At 43.8% G+C, this 25,509-nt stretch overlaps 1 protein-coding gene across 2 annotated transcripts in view; it reads right to left on the reverse strand.

Annotated features, from left to right (window-relative positions):
• TRIM67 (tripartite motif containing 67) overlaps positions 1-25,509 on the reverse strand; it is a 117,914-nt gene that overhangs the window by 64,093 nt on the left and 28,312 nt on the right. For both annotated transcript variants that reach the window (XM_040350944.1, XM_040350943.1), the window contains exons 2-3: positions 6,872-6,967; positions 3,162-3,284 (exon numbers count right to left, since the gene is read on the reverse strand). In XM_040350944.1, coding sequence (XP_040206878.1) covers positions 3,162-3,284; positions 6,872-6,967 — 219 coding nt within the window. The remainder of the gene's footprint in view (positions 1-3,161; positions 3,285-6,871; positions 6,968-25,509) is intronic.

Genomic DNA, 25,509 nt, shown 5'->3' on the forward strand with positions numbered 1-25,509 from the left:
GTCTGTTTCCCTGATGGAAAGACTAAAGTCAGCCATAGATGGATTGAAATTTGGCCAGTTCAGCAGGAACCTGGCAAAATTCAATACATCTATGGGCAGGCTGGCTGTACTGAAGTTGGCCTATCGATCAACCAGCCTGTCAGTTAGTTTTTTAATTTAATCACTGCCAGCGACTACAGCCGACAGCAGTAATTATTATAGTGGGAGGGATTCCCCCATCAACACAGTCAGCGTTGAATGGGGAACTGAGCAATTTTCTTTCCTTTAACCTCCCTGGCGGTATGATTATTTCAGATTTTAGGTGCTGAAAGTGGTACCATTATTTTGCAAGGAAATTTGGCGTTTTACATTGTAGGCCTGTAATTCTTAGGAATAACTCACTTAAATCTGTCCAAACCAGAGTCTAGCAGACATCTCGGGTATGATAAAGTTTGAAAAACAAAATCATAAATTATAATATAATAAATAACTATAAATAATTATAACAAATAATAATATAATTATAATAAAAAATATTCAATAATGTAATCAAATCAAAAACACTGAAATTTGCTCAATTGCAGAATTGTTGCTGTCATTACTTTTATTTTTTTATGACAAATTTCCCCACAAATTGCTATCGCTCAATTCTGCAAGTGATTTTAATTTATTATCGCTGTTTTCTAGCTGCTCTAAAACCACTTTTGACATAAAGAGACAGTTTTTGGTCGCTATGGACAATCTACAGTTTGCAGGCAGAAAGAACAGTTTTTATTATACAAAAGTACATGCAGGACACTGGGCAGACCACTAGGGACAAAGGGGGTGTGTATTTTTTACACACAGTACTGTAATCTATAAGATTACAGTATACTGTATGTACTGTGTTTATTTACTTTTTTGAATTTGGCGCCGTTCTCCGCCCCTGTGCGTCGTAACGTCGCAGGGAACGGAGATCAGGGGAACACAGTGCATCGGGCGGAACATCCGTCCGCCGTGCACTGTGGAAATACATCGCTGGATCGCTGGTAAGAAACCTTTTCCAGCATCCAACGAGCAATCCCGAGTAGTGCAAAAATCTTACCCCGAGCCACACTCGGGAATACTGCTAGGCAGGTTAACCCATGGTTGAAGGAAAGAAAATGGTATAATCTATGTTACGCCTTACACTCCACTCATTCCCTGTCTGAATAGGTGGAACGCCTGTGAGGCCTCGTACACACGACTGAGTTTCTCGGCAAAAACCAGCAAGAAACTTGCTGTGAGATATTTTTTTGCTGAGGAAACTGGTCGTGTGTACATTTTCGTCTAGGAAACTGTCGAGAAACTCGACGAGCAGAAAAAGAGAGCAAGTTCTCTATTTCCTCGATAGGAATGGAGAAACGTGCTTTGTCAAGTTCCGACAGCCTGACAAAGAACTCGACGAGGAAAACGATGTGTTTCGCCCGTCGAGTTCCTCGGTCGTGTGTACGAGGCTTGACGGTTACATAGACAAAATCTAATTTTTAGTAGAGTGGAAGGCCTTGCACAGACAAGTCAAATTTAAATGAATGCTGAACTGAACAAAATAAAACTTCAACTGGGCATTGTCAACTGGAGAACATCTGAGCCCTTTTTCAGTTAAAATGCTAAAACACTATTTTGACATGTCTGGCAGAGAGTGTCTTGAAATGGGATCAAAGACAAGAAAAAAAATCTGACAAAAATGTATGTCTACCCCCCTACTTTATCTAAATCTAAAAAAAAAAAAAAAGTAGAATTTTGTCTGGAGTTGGACTTTAATGCTGCTTGGTCTGAATAAGTTTACACTCATAAGTAATCATAAGAAACTATTTATTACATGATAGCTAAAATGTTTTACAAAATATTTTTTTATATATATTTTTTGCATAGAGAAGGTAATGGATAAAACCCTGGTGATGTTTTTTTCATCATCTATGTCCCACTGGGGAAATGTACCTACATTTCCTGTCCTATCGACATAAGAGGAAGTAGGAGATAAAATCCCTTTAGCCTAGGTTCACATTGGTCCGATTTGACAGGCGATTTCACATGTCAAATCGCATGCCAAATCGGCGGCTATTGCTGGCGCCGCACCAATTCCCAGAAAAAGTTCCTGTACTACTTTTGGCGACTTCAGGGGCGATTTGTAAAGACATCTGTGCAGCAACCCACACAGATGTCTTGGAAATCGCACCCGAAGTCGGACTGACATGCGGGTATGTAGCCAAACTCCCATGATTTATAACCTGCAGTCAGTGTGAACCTAGGCTCAGAGTGAGGTAAAGTCCCTGTTCTGATGGCAAATTGACATTTTGAATTTTCCATTACTTTTAGTTACAGGTGACAGTGGTGAGCAGGACAAATAGAGAGAGTAAACTTCCCTAAGGACCCATTCACACTTTGGTGTTGTAATGAGTGGGTCACTGTGTGCTTTACTGCATCGTGCATTCTGAATGGCACCCCATTGCAAATGCTGACGGATTTGCACTGTAGCGTGGCACAATGCATGGCAACGCACAGAATGAAGATGGTGATGTACGAGTATGTATTAACAAATGCTCCCCGAGGGCTGTTTGGATACGTTGCTTATGTTTGCCCTGATGTTCAGCAATATCTCCCTTGGTTTAATCCATTGATTTTCAGACACTGTCCTGGTCTGTATGTGTCTCCTGTGTCCACGCAGCGCCCTCTCTCCATTCTTTGGTGCTGGCAGTCAGTGGGGAGCTGTTTGGTGATTGCCTGGTCCATTAACTATTCATTTCTTTCACGTCCCCTGAGGAACTCATTAATGGCGAAACATGTCGGGAGACGACTCTACAGTACCAGCATTTGAATAAACGAACAAAGTTGACCATACTATGGACATGTGTATTTTAACTACTGTATATCTATCATGTTTTTATGATGTATTATTTAAAGTTTGTAAATGTTATTACCTTAATTGATTTTGCCTTTGGCACCGATATAATCCCACAAGCGATTCATTCCATCCTTACTGGATTTAGCATTAGTTTTCTATTTTTTACTAAAACTGTAGCAGAACCATCATTATACATTTGCCTAGAGTTAAGCCTTTATATATGGTTGTGTTTGTATGACTTAAACTATCATAATTTTTATAACTACATTTAAAAAAAATATCAATTCTTTATCCCAATGTCTGTGATGTTGCAGCTCACCTTGAATTTATGTTCACGTTCTTTTGTGACTTTGGTAAGCAATTTCGCTTTCTGACGGTTTAATGCATCAACCAGAGCATCACATTGAGCAACCAAGCATGCTTCATATTCCAGACCATTTTCCTAAAAGGAAGGCAATCGTGCGAGAGGTGTTAGCTAAACTGTAGCACAAAGCTAAAAGAAAATCTGAAAAGAAAATTTTAATACATTTAAGTATTAGACTGCATTCATCAGTGTCGTGACATTCTCTGGAAAAAGGTCTTATATAATTCCAACTCCAAGTTCAATACAAACTATATGTATCAGTATTTCTTTATTGACCAAAAATCAAAAAATTTACATATAATAGACCAAGATTTAAAGCAAACAATGAACTTTCCATTTAAATGTATTCCAGGTGTGTCAAAAAATGTATGCAAAGTTTTGTGGATTGTTTTCTTTTAAAGGCAGCCATAGCTGGGAATGACAATTGCCCTCTATGTGGAGCAGTGGTCTCTCTGCATAGGTTTGACTCATCCCCGGAAAAAAAATAAAAAATTGAACATTAGACCCTCTTTCCAAGCTCTGGAAGTAATTTGCGTATATAGTTGATTGTCACAGATTCGTCCAGCGGACGGGATACCTCCAATGCTATTTAAAGTCAATACATGAAGAGCGGTGTTGAGACAAAGAGATGTCTCCAAAAAGATAGCAGTAAGGCCCCTTTCACACTGGGGCGGGAGGCGCGGGATTCGGCCGCTAGCGGTGCGGTATTAACCCCCGCTAGCGGCTGATAAAAGGTTAAATACTGCCCGCAATGCACCTCTGCAGAGGCGCATTGCGGGCGGTATTTCAGGTTTTTCAGGCGGTATTTAGGCGCTATTTTTAGCGCTGCACCGCCTGAAAAACTCCTCAGTGTGAAAGGGGTCTTAGGAGGATCAACCATGGTATATCAAAAGTGAGAAAAACTTTATTAAAAAATCAACAATTAGATTAGTCCACTATAGGTAGAATAACACCCAGATAAAAACACATACAAAAAGAAAAAAACTCACCGCCTGCTGATCTAGACCTATTTTTACTGATTGGACAGCTCTAGTTCTGACTGTCAATTTTTGTTGACCCTATAGCATACATGCCATCTGTTGGCAGGGAAGACTCGGTGTTAGAAATCATATCAAATAGGAGAAGGTTATAACCCCCATCAGCTGTTAATTTTTGTTTGTAAACCCAGGAATGTAATATATTGAAGCATACAACTCCTTAAATGTAGTAGGAGGAGTAGTATTGTCACCCTAGGACACTAAGGGGGTTATTTATGAAAAGGCAAATCCACTTTGCACTACAAGTGCACTTGAAAGTGCAGTCACTGTAAATCTGAGGGGAAGCTCTGAATTAAGGGGAAGCTCTGTTGATTTTATCATCCAATCGTGTGCAAGCTAAAATGCTGTTTTAATTTTCCTTGCATGTTCCCCTCGGATCTACAGCGACTGCACTTCCAAGTGCACTTGTAGTGCAAAGTGGATTTTCCTTTAGTAAATAACCCAAGTGTATTCAGACTACAGTCAACAGAGGCAGACAGCAGATATACCAGAACACTATTTTAATGCTATAATTAAGAGACCAAAAGGGAGAAAATAATATAAGTTTATGGTTAATGTGTTCATACACTTTATCTGTCACCCTATTAGATTTTTTTTACTCATTTCATCTCCTGGTCACAATTACCATGAGATGAAATGAGGCATACCCTTTTCACAAAAGCCTCCAATAACTAGGCCTAAAACTACAAAAAAACTTTGGCTGGATTTATTTTTTAGCCCTGGTCCACACCAGTGCAGCTTTGAAATTGCTCTAGTTCAGCATGATTTTGAAGCCACAGATCAGTGCAATTTTGATGTGCGATTTCATTGTGGCTTGCGACTTCTTTTAACAGAAGTCAATGGAAGTCGCAATGAAAAGTAGTGCAGGAACCTTTTTTTCAAAGTCGCTGCAACTTGAGTCCCAATGATTTGATACAGCGGCTATCTTCCTCTGATGTATGTACTACAGAGGGAAATTATGTAACCACCTGGCAAATGTCAAAAGGAGATCTCGACCCCTTCCTTCCAAGTCCATTTCTAGTACATACATCAGAGGAAGAGAGCGACGGGCGGTCACGTGACCGCTGATCAGTGAGAAGGAATAAGGTATTTAGAAGATGAATTTTACAAAACGGCAAACAATATATACTACAGGTTGTCCTAGCAGAGGGGCTGGCAGGGATTGTGTGCACTGCTTTCATAGCCCCTTTAAACATAGTACAGGAGATGGTCTATATTTCTCCCCATACAGCCCAGTCCCTGCCTGCAGGGACAATGACTTATCACAGGTGACACATCAGATTCCACTACAGGACTTTCTAGGCACAGTGTCTGCAAAAAACAAATCACATATATGATCATGCTGTATGACATACAGCATGATCATATTTCCGATCGTGTGTACGCGGCATTAGTGAGCGGAAATCCTTCCAAAGTGATGGGAATCCTGTTTTAAGCCTCGTACACACACTCGGAATACCGAGTACATCCTGGTTCCAGAAGAAGCAGATGTAACAAAGATCAGATTACCGTATTTATCGGCGTATACCGCGCACTATTTTTCCCTGAAAATCAGGGCAAAATCGTGGGTGCGCAGTATACGCCGATACCCGCTTTCCCGCCATGAGTTTGAATACTGCGCCCGCATATAGCGAGCGCAGTACACTCGTGAATCTTCGGCCAGTCTCGGCGCCTCTCGTACTGACGTCCTGACGTCCTGAGCGTACAGGACGTCAGTGCGAGAGGCGCCCGAGCCTGCCCGAAGATTCACGAGTGTACTGCGCTCGCTATATGCGGGCGCAGTATTCAAAGTCGTGGCGGGAAACGAGCGGGAGGACGCCGCCGAAGGACGCCGGACCCGCCGAAGATGGACACCGGACCCGCCGAAGATGGACACCGGACCCGCCGAAGATGGACGCCCGACCCGCCGAAGATGGACACCCGACGAGGCCGCAGAAGGACGCCGGACCCGACGAGGCCGCAGATGGACGCCGCGCAAGACATCAAAACTGTAAGTACAAAACAACAAAAAATCTTTTTTTCCCACAGGATTGGGGGCAATATGTAATGTGCTGGGATGTGATCTAAGTGCTGGGATGTGATCTATATGTAATGTGCTGGGATGTGATCTAAGTTCTGGGATGTGATCTATATGTAATGTGCTGGGATGTGATCTATATGTAATGTGCTGGGATGTGATCTAAGTTCTGGGATGTGATCTATATGTAATGTGCTGGGATGTGATCTAAGTGCTGGGATGTGATCTATATGTAATGTGCTGGGATGTGATCTAAGTTCTGGGATGTGATCTATATGTAATGTGCTGGGATGTGATCTATATGTAATGTGCTGGGATGTGATCTAAGTTCTGGGATGTGATCTATATGTAATGTGCTGGGATGTGATCTAAGTGCTGGGATGTGATCTATATGTAATGTGCTGGGATGTGATCTATATGTAATGTGCTGGGATGTGATCTATGTGTAATGTGCTGGGATCTGTATGTAATGTGCAGGGGGCTTTGGAATATAAAAGGGGCTGTTGAAAGTTTTTTTCCTAAAACTTCCCTCCTAAAATTAGGGTGCGCGTTATACGCCGGTGCGCGTTATACGCCGATAAATACGGTAACAACATTCTGGAAAACTATACCTGGACTTGTTGAAGAATGTTCTTCAATTGAACCAAGAATTCTTTCGCTTCTTTTGCTTTATCAGAAACTCCGCTCAAAGCCTGGGAAAGCTGAGACTGTGAAGGAAAATAACAGATGTGAACATCATTTACATATATTAGTATTCAATAAATTGTTAGTACTTGATTGCTATACCTTACATGTAAATGTATAAACTCACAGATGTAACGATATCAACACATACGTCTGTATCATAGAATTATACTTTTCCTGTCTTTCCAACTCATGGGTAAACCTCTTATTTTTAAAATGTCTATAAATGTCAAATTACATAGTTAAATAGTTAGTCAGGTTGAAAAAAGACACAAGTCCATCAAGTTCAACCAATTAAAGAGATTTTTTTTTTAAATAAATAAATCATACAATACCACATACACAATCCTATACCAACAGTTGATCAAGAGGAAGGCAAAAACCCCCAGCAAAGCATTCTCCAATTTGCTACAGCAGGGGGGAAAAATCCTTGCCCTGAGAGGCAATCGAATATTCCCTGGATCAACTTTACCTATAAATGTTAGTATCCACGTATACAATGTTCCTTTTAGGAAAGAATCCAGACCTTTTTTAAAGCAATCTACTGAGCTAGCCAGAACCACCTCTGGAGGGAGTCTAGTCAAATTTTTCACAGCTTATGCCTCGTACACACGATCGGAATTTCCGATGGAAAAAGTCCGACTGATTTTTTCAATCGGAAATTCCGACCGTGTGTATGCCCATCTGAGTTTTTCCATCGGAAATTCCCAGGAGTTCCATCGGAGTTTACATAGAGAACCTATTCTCTTTTCCTCAATGGAATTCCGTCGGAATTCCGATGTGAGTTTGGTCGGGCAAAAGCCCAATTGTGTGTACGAGGCATTACTGTGAAGAAACCTTTCCATATTTGGAGATTAAATTCTGTTCCTCTAATCTAACGTCATAGCAAATTACTATCATAACCACTGTGAAAATACAAACAAAACTTCAGAGAGCAGGGAAAATGTAGAGCCTCTTACAGGTTGTCATTGCCTTCTCTGACCCTGCAAAAAAGATTTGTGCCTATTTTCTGTCAGAACAGGAAGTCATGGCAAATCTCTCCAACAGAGAAACATAAAAATAAAAGCACTTTTCATAAAATGAGGAAATATTATATCTTGAGCAATGTATGAGACTGTATGGGAGGATATACATATTTGTACCCACATCCCAGTAACCTAATAAACAAATGAAAAAATTACCAAAAAACACAGACTTTTAGGGTACAATGGTCCAAAGATTTTTTTTTTAAATGTTGCTTTATTCTAAATAGTAGTTTAAAAATTTCACATAATCATATGCTATTATAAAAATAGGATTTTATACTCACCGTAAAATCTTTTTCTCTGAGTTCATGAATGGACACAGCCTTAATCTTGACAAAGTGGGTATTAGCCTTCCTTTAGGAGTGACTAGGCAGAAACTTATAGTAAATGTTTAAACACATCATACACACCATACAGCCCCACCCAGGGGTGGGCCCTCTGGGTATGACCCCTCTCTCTGCATCTCGCAGATCAGTTTGTCAAAAAGAAGTACAAACATAAAAGGAGGGGCGGGTGCTGTGTCCGTCCATTAACTCAGAGAAAAAGATTTTACGGTGAGTATAAAAATCCTATTTTCTCTTTCGTTCATGGACGGACACAGCCTTAATCTTGACAAAGTGGGACGTCCCAAAGCAGTGTAAAAAAAAAACGAGTGGTGGGAACAGCATAGGATTAAACTTCACCCCAAAACAACAGAGCTCCTCAACTGAGGAGTTGCAACTCTTAAACAGCCACCTGCAAAACTTTGTGGCCGAAAGCAGCGTCCGAAGATGCATTCACATCAACCTTGTAGAATTTAGTAAAAGTGTGAACGTACGTCCAGGTCGCCGCCTTACACACCTGGGAAACAGACGCTTGATGTCGGAAAGCCCAAGAGGCCCCTATTGCCCTGGTCGAATGCGACGTGACAGGAAAGGGGGGCGACCAACCCCTTATGGTGTAAGCCTGAATCACTATCTGTCAGATCCACCTTGAGATGGTGGCCGACGAGACCGCTAGGCCCTTCTTGTGACCAGACACCGAAACAAACAGTGAGTCTGACCTCGGAACTGGGCAGTAGCAGATAAGTATACTCTCAGAGCTCGGACAACGTCCAGGGAATGTAACGCCGCCTCTCTAGGGTGCGACGGATGAGGCCACAAGGATGGAAGTACAATGTCTTCATTGAGATGGAAGGCCGAGACGACTTTAGGTAGAAAGGAAAGCTACAGACGCAGCACCACCTTATCCTTGTGGAAGATCAGATAGGGAGCCTTGCATGACAAGGCTGCCAGCTCAGAGACTCGTCTAACTGACGTAACAGCCACCAAAAAGACCACCTTCTGAGAGAGTGTCAAGGGAATCTCCCTAATCTCTTCGAACTGTGGTTTCTGAAGCACCGAGAGAACCAGATTCAAGTCGCACAGAGGTAGCGGAGGGCGGACTGGAGGGGCCACATGTCGAACCCCCTGTACAAATGTTCTCACTAGAGAGTGAGCCATCAGGGGTCGCTAAAAAAAACAGCCAGGGCAGATATCTGCCCCTTAATCGTGCTTAAAGCAAGCTTTTGGTCCACCCCGTGCTGCAAGAACAGCAGGACTCTGGACACCAAATAAGTCAGTGGATTCCACTTCATTTCCTCGCAAAGGGCTAAGTAAGCTTTCCAAGTGCGATGGTAAATCCTCCTAAATGACAACTGCCTAGCCTTCCTCATGGTAGGAATCACAGAATCCGATAGGCCCGGTCTCTTAGTACCTGGCTTTCAATAGCCATGCCGTTAAAGCCAGCGACTGTAAAGCAGGATGCAGTATGGGACCTTGTGACAGCAGGTCCTCTCTCAGCGGTAGACGCCAAGGGGCGTCTGCTACCAGACACACTAGATCGGCGTACCAAGGACGCCAAGGCCAATCAGGAGCAATTAGGATCATATGAATCCCCTCTGCCTCCACTCTGCGAAGCAAATGAGGAAGGAGCTTTAGAGGAGGGAAGGCATAGATTAGCCGGTACTGACTCCACAGTGCCACTAACGCATCTGTTGCATCTGCCCATGGGTCTCTTGACCTGGCCACAAACCTCAAAACTTTCTGATTGAGTCGGGACGCCAGGAGATCTACGTCTGGCGTACCCCATCTCTGGCAGAGGAGCTGGAACACATCCGGGTGCAGAGACCATTCTCCTTGGTCCAGCATCTGGCGACTCTTGCCCGGAATGTATACAGCCGACAGGTCCGGTACGCTCCTCTCTGCCTACCGTAGGATGTGAGCGACCTCATGAGGCTGCAGCCGAGCTTTTTGTTCCTCCTTGATGGTTGACATATGCCACCGCCGTGGCTTTGTCCGACTGGATCCTGACTGGACGCCCCTGTAGCCTCTGAGACCATGTGGAGAGGCACAGCCTGATCGCCCGAAGTATAAAGGACATTGATTGGCAAGTGGGAATCCTCCGGAGATCAGCGACCCTGGATCGACTGAACCCCCCAGACTCCCCCCAACCGGTAAGGCTGGCGTCCGTCGTGATGACTATCTAGTGAAAAGGAAGGAATGACTTCCCAGACCAAAGTGCCGGTGAGGTCAGCCACCAAACAAGGGAGGTCCTGACCAGGTGGCTCACCCGAATTTGATAATCCAGGGATGATGGGTGCTTGTCCCATTTGGACAGAATTTCCTTCTGTAGCACTCTGTGTGAAACTGCGCATATGGTACCGCCTCGAAGGAGGCCACCATGAGGCCCAGGACTCGCATGCAAAAGCGGAGTGACGACCATTTCTGGGATGTCAACTGCTGCACCGCGGCCCGAAGGGTCTGCAACTTTTCCACAGGGAAAAAAACCCTTGCCTCTGAGGAGTCCAGAATCAACCCCAGATATACTAGGCGTTGAGTCGGAACCATTACTGACTTCTAAATGTTCAGTACCCAATCAAAGTGTCAGAGGGTTTGACAGGTTATAGACACGCTCACCTCTAATTCTGAGGCTGAAGAGGCCCTCAGAAGCGGGTCGTCCAAGTAGCCCACGATAGCGATGCCACGTTGTCTTAGTAGGGTGAGAATTGGGGAAAGCACCTTGGTGAACACCCTTGGTGCCAATGCCAGGCCAAAGGGGAGAGCCACAAATTGATAGTGGTCTTCCCCGACCGCAAAGCGCAGAAGTCTCTGATGCTTTGTGCATATGGGGACATGTAAATAGGCATCCCTGATGTCCAAGGATGCCAGAAAGTCCCCCAGCTGGAGGGCAGTGACGACAGAGCAAACCGATTCCATCTGGAATCTTTGTACCTTCACAAAGCAATTGAGGGCCCTGAGGTCCAGGGGAGCCCCCTCCACCGGTATGGTGGTTAGCTTGTTTAATCTGGACACAGGAGGGTCCACTATCGGGGGCGAGGTCCATCTTTTCAAAAAACTCTCTTCAGGAGGGTAACGCACCGCTAGATTTTTAGGGACTGAAAAAACCTTCTGTGGTTTATCCCACTCCTTGTATAAAAGTTTGCCTAAATAAGACACACAAGGAAACACCTTAGCAATGCGGGTCGACTTACGGAACCCAAAGGGGAACGGCGCGTCTGCTGCTTCTGCAAACCCCTCTATTTTTTGAGTATCTCGCACTGCGGTGATAAGGTCACTTACTAGAGCCCTATCGTGTGCTGACCTGGGTCCGAAGTCGTCCTCACTGTCTGGGTGATCTTGGTCCGCATCCTTAGATACCTCTGAGCCATTGTCATGAGCGCTAGCTGGACCCGGCTCCACATCTGAGTTGTCCCCAGAAGATGGGGGGAGAGGGCGCTTTCTAGCCCCCGTTCTTACACACGCTGCTTCCACCTTGGCCACAAAGGCATCTAGGATTGCCTACATAGTGTCCACCTATACATCGGGTGCAGGGGCATGAATTGCCATCTCAGGTGTCTCGGGGGAAAAAGCGTCAGCTTCTGACACCATGCTGTCCACACACCTGACACAGGGACTCCCAAACAAGTAACCCACCACTCCTGGCTGCAGCAGAGATGAGGGGTTCCCCCACAGAGGACTCACCACCCAGGAACCATAGTAGATGGTTTATCCAGCAGAGCTGCTTCCTGCAGAGTGTGTCCGTCGATTTGTGCTCCCCAAAGCTGGAATCGAAGGCTGTTTGTGGGGCTGCTATTTTTGTCACTCTTTCAGACTGCTCAGTCAGCAGCGTGTATCTGTTCATCTGCCGTTTTAAAACGGTCTGATCATGGCAAAATGGCCGCCGATCTGACACTAGAGGCCAACAGGGCGTGGGCCACAAAAGCATGGCCGCCAGCCTAGATGGATCTACAGGAAAATGACGGCTAGAGGCCTGCCCAGCGCGGATACAGGAACGATCGTTCAGGGAGCCTGGAGAAAAAATGCGGAGGCTGCCGAGCGGCCGTTTTAGCAGAAAACCACAGTGCAGCAGAGTAATGCAGTAGTTAGTACACATCAGCAGGAATAACCAGGAAACTGGGGGGACTACAAGGATCTGGGATCCAGCCTGTAGCTCAGTCGGCAGTTGATCGAAGATCACAGGAAAAAAATAAAAGCAAAAAAAAATCCAACACTGAATTTGAGATAAAGCCTCCAGGCCTATGGGCCCCGAAGGGAGCCATGTCTTCTCCTTAACTAGGCAGAAAAAAATGATCTGCGAGATGCAGAGAGAGGGGTTATACCCAAAGGGCAGGGCTGTAGGGTGTGTTTGATGTGTTTAAACATTTACTATAAGTTTCTGCCTAGTCACTCCTAAAGGAAGGCTAATACCCACTTTGTCAAGATTAAGGCTGTGTCCGTCCATGAACGAAAGAGAAATAGCTATACATATTACATAGTATTACATAAATCTGATTGAAAAAAGACAAAAGTCCATCCAGTTCAACCAACAAAGAAAAAATAAGAACACCAATACACTCAAATAGTAAAACTATGTATACACTATCCAATACCCACAGTTGACCCAGAGAAATCCAGATCAATATGCAACAATTCCACAAAAATGTTATGTTTTACAACAGCTACCAGCTACAGCTTATTTAGTGTTTTGCCTCTATAATATCCATATAATGATCACATGTTTTCCTAGTCATATTGAGGATTGCTGAAGCAGGGAGGTATACAGTCCTTAACATGTTTCTTAGACCAAAAGTCTACTTCCTCAGGAGGATCAAGGGAGCTGGAAATTGGAAACTATAATATCATAATATCATCACTAAAGGCATTTGTGGGTGCAACCATCCAAAGATTACCAAAATAAGGGATATCACAGAGGGGGTTAGCAGCTGAAGGTCTTGTAACGTTATCATGTGTCCCGGTTTGTGTATGGATACAGTTCTCCTGAATTATAAAGGGATGTACACCCATCAGACCAAGATTCCAGTAGCCCAAATCAGATACACTCCCCAATTTATTCAAGGACAGAGGAGATCTCCGAAGGCTATTACTGTATTTCTTTGTTAAGCACAGAAAATTCTGCTGCCAGGTAGATGCACAGCATCCCACCAGCATTAAGCATTATAGAATAGTACTGTACTGTATACATAGAATAATAGTATAGAAATAGAAGTATTATCATGTTTTAAAACTACTTTAACCCTTTATTGCTTTCATAGTTGCCACAGGGACAGAAAGTACACTTGATAGAAATTTTAGAAATTGATAGAAATTTTAACGCTCTCTCATTTAGGGCTTAGGTATTAGACTTTAAAGGAATCTCTTCCTCAGAGAATAATGGAAGCTTTCATTGCTAACTTCTCATTCTGAACATAACATTTGCCTAGCTGCCATGCTCAAAATCTTTGTTTAATACTTGACAAATCCAGAATATTTCTTCCATTTTCCTACCTACGTACTAGTTTTTAGTTAGTAACTCTGGAAGTAGTGAGGGTCCGCATAACAGCTAGGCAAGTAGCAATTTCAAAAGATGGATAACAATGGTTGCCTCCATATTTTTCTCAAATAAGTTATAATTTCAAAAATTGTGTAGAAAGTACAGTTTTAAATAATAACAACTATAACAAAAAGCCTCTCTTCAATATCTCTTGTATCAGTTTTCTTGAATTAATTAGGGTCAGGAAATTGGATGCAAAAACTGTAAATGAAAATTACACCTGAAAAATAGGCATATCATCATATATTTTGTTTCAAAACACTAATATGCTCTTAACCAGGGTAGGGCGAAGGAAGGGGCAAAAGAGGCACCCACCTTGGTCACTGTGCTCTGGGATGGGAGGCACTGTTGTAGCCTCTCCTACCTCTGTATTGCAAAGCCATGGCCTGCATTGTGCAGGACTGAACTTTCAGTTTTATAGATGGGTGGAGCCTGAGGAGGAGAGTGAGTGGAGGACATATTGCTGTCTATCGGGAAAAAAAGGACTGGTGAAAGCCTAGTAAGAGGCCTGGTTGGGGGGGGGGGCGTTACTCCTTAAGGGGCGCTAATGCTCAACTGTAAAGAAAGACTGGTTGAGAGAAGAAAGCCCCTACTGGGAGAGATTTAGGCTACATTGATTTACCCTGGAGGAGACTATTTGAGCCTCGCAGTTAGTTTACATTTCTTTAAATAACTGTACCCAACTAAACATTCCCTCACTGGGCTAAGCAACATTTTATATGTGCTCAGCAAACAATCAGAGTAAAGATAGAGGAACTGGACTTTGTGTGTGCAGTTAGTTTGGGCCTGGCTGGTATCCACTTATTGTCTGTGTACATGTGGGTGCTGGATCTCACACCAATGTGTTCTGCTTGTGTAACTTGGGACCTAGAGTTTCGCTGATGAAGGACTTGGGGGTGGTAGGACGGGCTTAAATGCAGGGCCGTCTTTAATATTAATTGGACCCTGGGAAACAAAAGTTCATGACCCCCCCTCTATGCAATTTTGTTCTCCATCTGCTTTGAGGCATACAATAAATAGCAGCTAGTCTCAAAATCCGTTTACTGAATCAGATCAGGCAGCGATTGCGATTGGTTGCCAGAGGTTACAGTTTATCATTACCACTCACTGACTGGGTGCTAGAGGTTACAGCACACATTAAGGCTCACTCATTAGTTGCTACAGGTTACAGCACATGATTTATGGTGGTTGATTTGTTGTTAGAGATTACTGTACATCAATACTGCTTAATGATTGGTTGCTAGAGGTTACTGCACATCATTACTGCTTACTGATTGGTTGCTAGAGGTTACAGCACATCATCTCCTCACTGCCTGCACACCATGGACTGAGTAGGTGAGGGGACCCATTAATAGACAGAAAACTCCTACGAATCCTAGGACTCCTGAGATCAGTGGCAGTGCTGGGGGGGGGGGGTGATATTTTCCAGTATGCCCCTTTATCTCCCCCAGTGGGCACCATTCCGTATAGGTGATGGTGGATATGACCTCAGGGGGGGCATGATATACATATGAATACTGCCTCTATTTACATATGAATGCTACCGGTCCACCACTATTTATATATGAATGCTGGTATTTAAATGTAAACACAGGGTCTGCTGGCGAGTCATAAAGGACAATAGGGCAGAGCTGGGCAGCATTAGTAACAGAACCTCACACTGAGATATCAGGACACAGCACTGCACTAAAACCTCAAGGGATGAGGGAATTTAAACTGGGGTAGTTGGCAAATATGGGGCAGCTGTTTTGGGCCTCACAATAATGACAGGGCCCAGGGTAGCTTCCCCTTTTGCCCTGCCTTAAAGACGCTCCTTCTTAAATGTATGCTTCCAAGACTTTTCGTGGGGGTTGGAGCTTTTTTCCTGTGACTGTGCTTGGGTTTCAAATTCAGATTTCGAACCACTTGTTACAAACGCTCATCCAAAGATCCCTTAAAGCATAACTGATCAGCTTTCCTTTAGACTCAAAAACAGAATCAGAGAAAATCAGAGTTTTATTTTCAACACATCAGGTATGCTGTGGACAAGCATGTGTATCCATGTGCATCTCAGTGACATAGCAAATATTGTGAGAATGCTAATTTGCTTGTCTGCACACAATAAATGCACTGTATACACATAGGCATTAGTATGTGTATATGCAGAATTTTAAACCTACATGCTTTGGGTGTTATATATGAAACAAATAATGTTAGTTGATACACTGTATTGGTTTCAGAATTAGTTAATTGTGCAATAGCTGCAGTCCTTATTGTGAAATTTATGGAAAATATGATTACTAGTTGTTCTGTATGCTACAAATGTAGTAGATATGAACTTCTGCAATTCTTCTATCCTGTGAAATGTTTGTGCTGTCTCTGTTCTCAGTGTTTCTTTATTTGTCCACCCATTATCGTCTGTCCATCATTCCTTGCCGTTATCTGCCACTTCTATTTAGGATACCACCCAAATGATTCCTAAAATGTTTACAGATTTTTGTTAATTATGAGGCACGAAAACCTGTAAACAAATCCAAATTTGCCAATGTCATTGTGACTGGGAGGTTGCTGAAATGATCAAAGCGAACAATGAAAGGGTAGAACATTCTCTAATTAGTACATGTGTTCTTGCAAGCTGCTATTAGGCTGTGACCTTTAGTTTAGAGACACAATATGCACAGATAATTTACAGGTATGCAACAAAGATCACTTCTGTGTGAGCCTTGATGATGGTTTTGTTGTTTTAAAAATGTCACAAAGTGCAGGTGGCGCAGACATGGGAGTGATGTATTTTTTTACGATCTTATTGTCGAATAATGTACAGAAAATAACAATGTTAGTTATTTTTTTTTTGAGTTGTTCTTATTACTTAAATGAAAAAAAAACCTTCAGAGGTAATGTTAGAGGGAGTGAGCTATACAATACAGTGATACCTCGGGTTACGAGTAACGCGGTATACGAGCACTTCGCAAGACAAGCTGTATTTTTTTTTAAGTCCTTGATTTGCGAACGCCTTGTTTTGCAAGATGAGCAGGACTCAAGCTGCTGGTATATATTACCATATGTGGCCAGAGGTCCGGGGGTGCTGGTGGCTCCCAGCACTTCCTGGAGAACTTGGAGAAGCTCAGAGGCACTCAGAGACACTCCCAGCTGGGTGGGGTGGGTGTAACATGCATCGGAGCACCCCAAAAGTGTCAACAGTTCCTGAGTGTCTCCGAGCTTTTCCAAGCGTCACCAGCGCCCCTTGCACCTCTGGCCACATACAGTACTGCATACACCAATGCCCACGCACCTCTAGCCACATACAGTACTGCATATACCAGCAGTGGTTGTAGAACGAATCATCTGAGTTTCCATTATTTCTTTATTTCTTACATCCATTGCCTCTGTTTGATGTGCATGTGCCATGGCGCTGTACATGTTATCAGCTATTACACCAGCCATGGCTTGATGGCTTGACCTTTTCGTTGAGGGTTAACGAAAGCAAACTAGTAACTGAAACCATTATAATCAAAAGCATATGTTTAAGGGGAAGTAAACCCTCTTAAAAAAAACTCTGAAAAAAAAACCCCTGCAAGAAAAAGGCATAATCATTATGTATTACTTACCTGAGATCGAAGCCCCCGCAGCGGTGCGCATTCCTCTCCTCCATTGCCACCATCTTTCACCAAGTATCTTCCTCGTATGGCGGCTCCGGCGCTGTGACTGACCGTAGCTGCGATGACGTCACTCCTGTGCATGCGTGCAGGTGCCGCCACCAACGGCATGACCGCCGTTAGTAACGGCACGCTCAGTGCGCCTGCGCGCCGTTACTACGGTGCATGTCTTTTGGAAATATCTCCTAAACCGTGTAGGTTTAGGACAGGGGTGCCCAACTAGTGGTCCGGGGGCCACATGTGGCCCGCGGAGCCCTCTGATGTGGCCCGCGACCTCCTGCTCTGGGATGGAATAGAATACTGTTTTTAAAGGTCAGTTTATTACTAAAATCAGTGTGTATATAGGAATATCTTTTCTGCAGTGGTTATAGGGCTGCTCTAATACTGATCCGCAGGTGCAGATTGGTTTACCTGCGGCTTACCTGCACTGAGCCTTAGACTTCTGTTATTACCTGCAAGTTTGGTGAGCTTTCTGAAAGTGCAAAAAACCTGCAGAATATAATAGAAGTCTATTGCAAAGTGCAGGCAAGCCAAAGGTATACTGCATTGCACCCACGGTGCAGGTAAACCACAGCACATCAGTGTGAAAGCAGCCTTGGGCCACTTTCACACGCCCAGTCTGACCAATTGGACCCTCCATTCACCTCTAAGTAGTGGCAGACATAAACTGACTTTTGTCCTACCTCCAATACGATCCGCTAAAAAGTATAGTGGACTGTGTCCGCTCTGCATATGCAGTGCAGACACGGACATGCCATCCACTCGCTCCGCTCATTGTGGCCCGCGACCGGTTACCAAGTCACTTAAGTGGCCCTCGCTCTTCAAAAGGTTGGGCACCCCTGGTTTAGGAGATATTTCTTGCACCTACAGGTAAGCCTTAATCTAGACTTATGTGTACGTCTGTAAGGGTTTACAACCACTTTCAATTTAACAGTTTTGCAAAATGTTTACATTCGTGTGTTTAGTTCTACTTTAAAGGAAGTTGAAAAACACTCCCTGGGAGCTAAAAATATTGATAAGAAGGCACAATAAACAAATGCAACCACCACATATAACAATTGGCAAGCTGCAATATAATATTTTTTGTTTTTGGGTTCAATTCTGTTTTAAGGAAGAATTGCTAAACAAGTTATCGCTCTGACCATGGAAAAATTGAGAAAGTCTTAGGCCTTGTACTCACGAGCAGACATGTCCGATGAAACCGGTCCGCGGACCGTTTTCATCGGATATGTCTGCCGGGGACTTCTGTTCGATGGCTGTACACACCATCGAACAGAAGTCCGCGCGTAAACAATACGCGGGGCGTGTCCGCGCCGTCGCCGCGACGATGACGCGGCGACGTGGGCGGGCCTGCCTTTGAAATGCTTCCACGCATGAGTCGAAGTCATTCGACGCATGCGAGGGACGGCGGGCGCTCGGACATGTACGGTAAGTCTGTACAGACGACCGTACATGTCCGGGCGGACAGGTTCCCAGCGGACTGTTTTAAAGCAAGTCCAGGAAACAGTTGTCCGCTGGAAACCTGTCCGATCCACCCGAAAATGGTCCGCTCGTGCCTACACACGGCCAAACATGTCTGCTGAAACTGGTCCGCGGACCAGTTTCAGCAGACATGTTCGGTCGTGTGTACGGGGCCTTAGCGGTTTAAAACGCTACCTTTTCCTAGATTGAGCAGGACTTTTAAATGACCCCTGGGTAACACACTGTCCTATATCTGGCCTTTTTTTATTCTAGCCACTTCCTCTTTCCCCCCTATGGACCCCTAAGTTTTTACATTTCTGGGCCTGTTTATTCAGAAGTAACTTTGTCATTACTTTTTTTTTTTTTTTTTTAGGACAAACAAATGTTTTTGTGACATTGTCTTGCAAAAATTAACTTTTTTTTAATGCCACCCTTATTCTATAACTTGTTTAGAATATTCTGGTACAAAGCAATGCAAAGTTATTTACAAATGAAATAAAGATTTGCATTAAATTTTGTGCATTTATAAATGTTAGTTGAAAAAAATAAACAAGCAAAAAAAAATTATGGTAAACTAAATAAGAGGTTAAGGCCCCTTTCACACTGAGGAGTTTTTCAGGCGGTATAGCGCTAAAAATAGCGCCTAAATACCGCCTGAAAAACTCCTGCCCAGCATTCTCGAGGGCTTTCACACTAAGGCGATGCGCTGGCAGGAGAGAAAAAAATCTCCTGCAAGCAACATCTTTGGAGCGGTGAGAGGAGCAGTGTGTATACCGCTCCTTCACCGCTCCTTTCCATTTAAAACAATGGGAAACCGCGGTAATACGGCCCGCAATGCGCCTCTGCAGAGATGCATTGCGGGCGGTATTAACCCTTTTCTGGCCGGTAGCGGGGGTTAATACCGCACCGCTAGCTGCTGAATCCCGCGGCAATTCCGACAGTATAGTGTGGAATCTTATGTCTTTGCAATCTATCTTACCCGACTCTTAGAAAAACATAAAAAAACTCCTTCTTGGGCATTGGCTGACAGCAGCAAGAGCGGTTATACCGCGCCACTGGAGATGGACCATATTATGATGATGGAGATGCTCTTGTCACGTGAATTGGACACTTATAAACAATGTTGTCAAACTTGGCTTCCTTGGAAATTGTTCAGGGAATCCTCTGAAATGAGACATATATACATGGGTCGGCTGTAAGATGTAAACCAGGTCCAGAGTCAAGATGAACAAGGTGCTGTTGGTATGTACATGTGCCAATTCCTAACTCCGTTAGTTTTTCTTTTTTGTTTGTGATGTGTCCTACACCCTTGCAGGAGTGGAAGAGGGGGAGTAGTAGCTAAAGACTATAGTCTTGTTGGGGTGAGGGAGATTTTAATATGGTTATTCACTCCAGTGGGCCAACAACCTGAGTAGTCTGGTAGTTCATCTTATTTATTTTTTTCCTAATATTTAAGCGTATAAATTGTTGGAATTATCTCGATAGTACCTTAATAAATTGAAGCCATCATCAGGGTTTTTGTAAGTGTTTGTATATATATATATAATATGTTTTATGCAATGTATATTTCTTTAGTGTAGTATGTTTTTTTCTGTTTAACCACTTCAGCCCCCGAAAATTTTGTTCCTAAAGAGCCAGGCCCCTTTTTGCAATTCGGCACTGCGTCGTTTTAACTGACAATTGCGTGGTCGTGAGACGTGGTTCCCAAACAAAATTTACGTCCTTTTTTCCCCACAAATAGAGCTTTCTTTTGGTGGTATTTGATCACCTGTGCGTTTTTGTGCGCTATAAACAAAAATAAAGCGTCAATTTTGAAAAAAATGCTATATTTTTTACCTTTACGCTATAATAACTATCCCCAACAAAAAAATATATATAAAAAAAATGGTTTCCCTTAGTTCAGGCCGATACGTATTCTTCTACATATTTTTGGTAAAAAAATCGCAACAAGCGTTTATTGATTGGTTTGCGCAAAAGTTATAGCGTCTACAAAATAGGGGGTAGTTTTATGGCATTTCTATTAATAATTTATTTTTTTACCAGTAATGGCGGTTATCAGCGATTAGCGTGACTGTAACATTATGGCGTACACATCGAACACTTTTGACACATTTTTGGGACCATTGTCATTTTGACAGCGATCACTGCTATAAAAATGCACTGTGAAAATGACACTGGCAGTGAAGCGGTTAACCAGTAGGTGGCGCTGTAGGGGTTAAGTGTTTCCTAGGGAGTGCTTCTTACTGTAGGGGGGATGGGCTGTGTGTCACATGACACTGATCTCCGCTCCGACTACACAGAGCGGAGATCAGTGTCATTGTTACTAGGCAGAGCGGGGAGATGCTTGTTTACACAAGCATCTCCCTGCTCTATCTCTCCATGAGACGATCGTGGGTGTCCCCCCGGCGATCGAGTCCGCGGGACCCACGATCGGGCTCATGGAGAAAGCGTAAGGGACGTATATATACATCCTTATCCCTGTCCTGCCGACGTAAATATACAGGAGGCAGTCCTTAAGCGGTTAATTGTAAATGTTGAAATATTTTTTGTTTTATAAAACTGTATGAAAAATCTAATTGGATTGAACATTTACATTTCAAGTGTGAAGAATAATATTATAAGATTATATTATATACAGAAAAATTAAGTCAGGATTATACAGCAGTAAAACACTAGTGGAGTCTTTTAATTGGATATAATATAGTGACCATGATTGGTTAACTGAAGTTTTGGACGGTAAAATAAAGATACACGTTTTTTTTTGCAGATGCAAATATGCATGAAAATTGAGCATAAAGCTCCAAACCATCAAACATTTCATGATTGTTTTAACATACATCTAAAAAAAAAGCTTTAATAAAAAAGAAAGAGTTTTAATAGTAAGAGAGTGCCATCTTAAGATCAAATTACCATAATTCATAATGCATTTGGCTTGGCATAAAGTATCCTTAAAGTGCTCACTGACTAGGTTTAATGCCATTCCTAAAGTTCACATACCAAGCCTTCTTTTAAATTAAACACAATAATGGTATATTGATTTACCCCTCTGCTGTAATAGACCATACGTCTGCAGATTTTCCTGAGGAAAAGAACGAGCAATAAATGAGCTCATTCAATGTGGACTGCGGAGAATCACATGACTTCTAAGAAGTGGCCATTAATTCATGTCTTCGATCTGACATTGAAACCTGTATTCTAACAACTTGTTCACAAAGTACTAGAGCAAATAAATGTGATATCATGGCTCTCTAGGACAGTGGTTCTCAACCCTGCTAGTGTTGTGACTCCTTTTTTTAAGTTGTGGGGACCCCTAACAGTAAAAATATTTTTGTAGCGTGGGTTGTCAGCACCCAAGGCAAGACAAGTCATTTGCGTCCCTAACCCAAGGAGATTTAGCGCTCCCTGAGTCCCTTCCACTCGTACAGTATAAAAACCCCTTATGGTACATTTTAGGATGTACCACTCTCTTTGTTCTCCTTTCTTTCCCTTTTTACTCGCTCTATCCTAATTTCTTGTTTTTTCCCCCTATCCCTATCTGTAGCCGTATTTGTTGTTCTTTCTCTTATTCTTTCTCTCCCTTTTACTTTGTTCCTCCCCTCTTTTCCTCTTCCTTCCATGTATTCTCCATTTGTATTCCTTCTCTTACTCCTTGGTGGGGGTTGGGATGAGTGGCAGTGCTGGGGGGAGTTCTGATCAGCCAACTTAGGTGCTCTTGATCAAAGTCATCTGAGAACTTTGGTGGGGACTTTTAATGGCAACTAAAATCACAGGTAGTGTTACTCACTGTGTCCTTGACTTTGTGGTGTCTTGTGGCAGTGACAGCTATGCCAAAATCAGGAGATATGGTCTCCTCCAGCCCCTCAGACTTCACATTCTTCACCAGTCAGCTGACCTTTAGTCTCTCCCCTCCAGCCATGCCATGCTGATTGGTGGCTGCGAAGAGGCTGCATGGGCGGCCAGGGGTTTTACAGAACAGCCCTGCTTTGCTACCACAAAAAGCCTGGGAGAGCGGTGAGGGCTTCAGGAACAGGCCAAGATTCAGTGACCCCTGGCAAATTATCATTTGACCCCTGAGTAGGTCCCGACCCCCAGGTTGAGAACCACTGCTCTAGGAGGCATTCATGTTCATGATGCAATTACTCCAAATCTCAAATAATATGTCTGAACGTTAGGCCAGCAAGGGTGTAACTTCAAGTTGTGCTGTGTTAACCAATAAAATGGTCCAACAGTCATTCAGTCTTTATCAACTAATACTCACATATCCCACCCTCCCCCATTTCTTCTGCATCTTGCTGTATACTGTCTGAACCATAAGACCTCATGCACACTAGATGTTAAAATAATGTTATAAAAAAAACAGTAGCTTTGCAGTGAGTTTTTCAACTTTGTCATCTTTTTCCAACATTTTTGCAATATTGTTTTCCTGACTGACTCCATGGCAGCCTACGTGTGGGTTAATCCCGCCTCCTCTCCAATGTGATAGGACCCCATACCCATAAAAGTTAACTCACCAATAGACTCAGTGTTCCTTTTTTTTCCTCCTCCATGGATCAAGTATTTCAAGGAATGAAAGAGCACACTTTAAAGCGGTGCAGCTCGGATCCCAGCCATGGGCGGGTGGAGAGCTTGCCCAGCATATCTGGTCATGTGCTGTGGCGTGTGCTGAAGACAGGATTCGGCTGGCAAGGTCCATCTTTACTTTTACCTCCATGGCAGTCGCCTATTTGTTTATATATGTTGTCTATTTGTTTGTTTGCGGCGGCTGGAGCGCTTCTGCGTTCCAGCACACCTGTGGCTTCCTGGTTCCCCATCGCCTGAGCTCCCGCGCATGCGCTGTACCTACTCCCAGAGCGAGGCTTGGTCGCGCATGCGCAGTCCGTCGGTTCCCGCGGCAGCCGCGCAGGCGCCGTGGGTTCGCGGTCCACTGCGCAGGCGCGTACGTGGTGGACGTGTGACGTCACCGGCGGGCCTTTTAAAATCAGCTGCTGGCCTGTGTACTTTGGGTTTCCTACAGGCAAGCAGCTGATTGACCGTCTGTGATACTCTGCTAAAGCTGTCAGGTCAGTGAGAGATCCTTTTACTTCTGGCAATTGATTTTACCATTTCCTGCTGTGCACCTTCTACATTGTATTCTAATTATGTTCTAACACTAAATTTAATTAATTTATACGCATTGATTTTATTTTGGTTCTGTTCATTAAAAAAAAAAAAAACACAGATGAATTAAGAAATTTCTTACTCTTAAAGGGGCAGTATACTCATTCATTTCCTGTATTATTCGGCACCATAGGTTCCTTTCTGGTTCCGAATTAGCGTCACCCTTTACACGCAGGTCCGGGAATTATGGACCAGTCACCGTCTACAGGCGGCCAGCCCTCACGCACAAGGTATGTGCGGGAAAGGGTTCGGGTTTGGGGCTGCTAGTCACATTTCATGTGTGTTGACAGTTTCCTCCCTAAATGTTTTTTATTTAGCCCTTCCAATCCAGAACCGGAAGACCTTGCCAGACCGCAACGCACTTCTTCCTCCTCAAAGTCGCGGTCCAAGCGTAGATCTCCATCTACTTCTTCCCACCGGAGGAGAAGATCACATTCCTCCTCAAGACACCGCTCCCACCGCCATGATAGTCGCTCTGATCGCAGAGCCTGTTGGGGATGTGACACTCGTGTCCCTGAGGGCAAGTCATTATGTGACCGATGCTACGCCCATGCGGTTAGGGAAAAAGAGACTGAAGGTCATCGTATCGAGTCTCTGGTGGAACGTGTGGTTCAACGAACTCTAAGAGAGAATATGCCCCACACGCAGATTCAGACCAACACTGACGGGTCTGTTTCTCCAATCTTGGAGATCCTAGAGGATCCAGGTCCTTCCCAGCCTCAAGCCTCCACTCCGGCTTTTCCTGAGGGTGACCTAGAGAGTGAGGAAGAAGGCTTAGAATTTGACTTCGCGCAGGTGACGCCACTCGTCAAAGCGATTAAAGAGGCTCTCCTATGGGAGGAACAACCCGCTTCTCCAGCCAAGCAGAAAAAATATTTTAAACGCTTGGGGAAAGAACGCCCTACGTTCCCGTTCCTGACTGAACTAAAGGGTATCTTTGAAGAGGAATGGAGCAAGGTGGACAAGAAATCTTCCATGGCTAACAAAGCCTCAAGGCTCTATCCCTTCAAACAGGAAGAGGTCAAACATTTGGAGAATGTTCCTCTAGTAGATGCGGCAGTAACGAGACTAGCTAAACACGTCACGCTACCTATTGCTGACTCCGTCTCTTTCAAGGATGGCCTGGACAGAAGAATGGACCAGGACCTTAGGAGAATTTATGGCCTAGCAGGCACGGCGTGCAAACCAGCTCTAGCCTTAGCGGCATTATCAAAGGCCATGGAAGCCTGGACGGAAAACGTTGATTCTTTCCTCAAAGGCGTCTCTGAAGAACTAGCTAAGAACTCAGCTACTGCAGAGCTAAAACTGGCGGTCGCATTCCTGGGTGAAGCCTCCGTTGACTTAATCCGCCTGTTAGCTAGGATTATGCTTTCCTCTGTGACCGCGAAACGGGCCCTCTGGCTACGCCCCTGGGTTGCTGACCCATCATCGAAGCAG

Source organism: Rana temporaria, chromosome 4, assembly GCF_905171775.1.
Source record: "Rana temporaria chromosome 4, aRanTem1.1, whole genome shotgun sequence".
In the NCBI taxonomy this organism is placed as follows: Eukaryota; Metazoa; Chordata; class Amphibia; order Anura; family Ranidae; genus Rana; species Rana temporaria.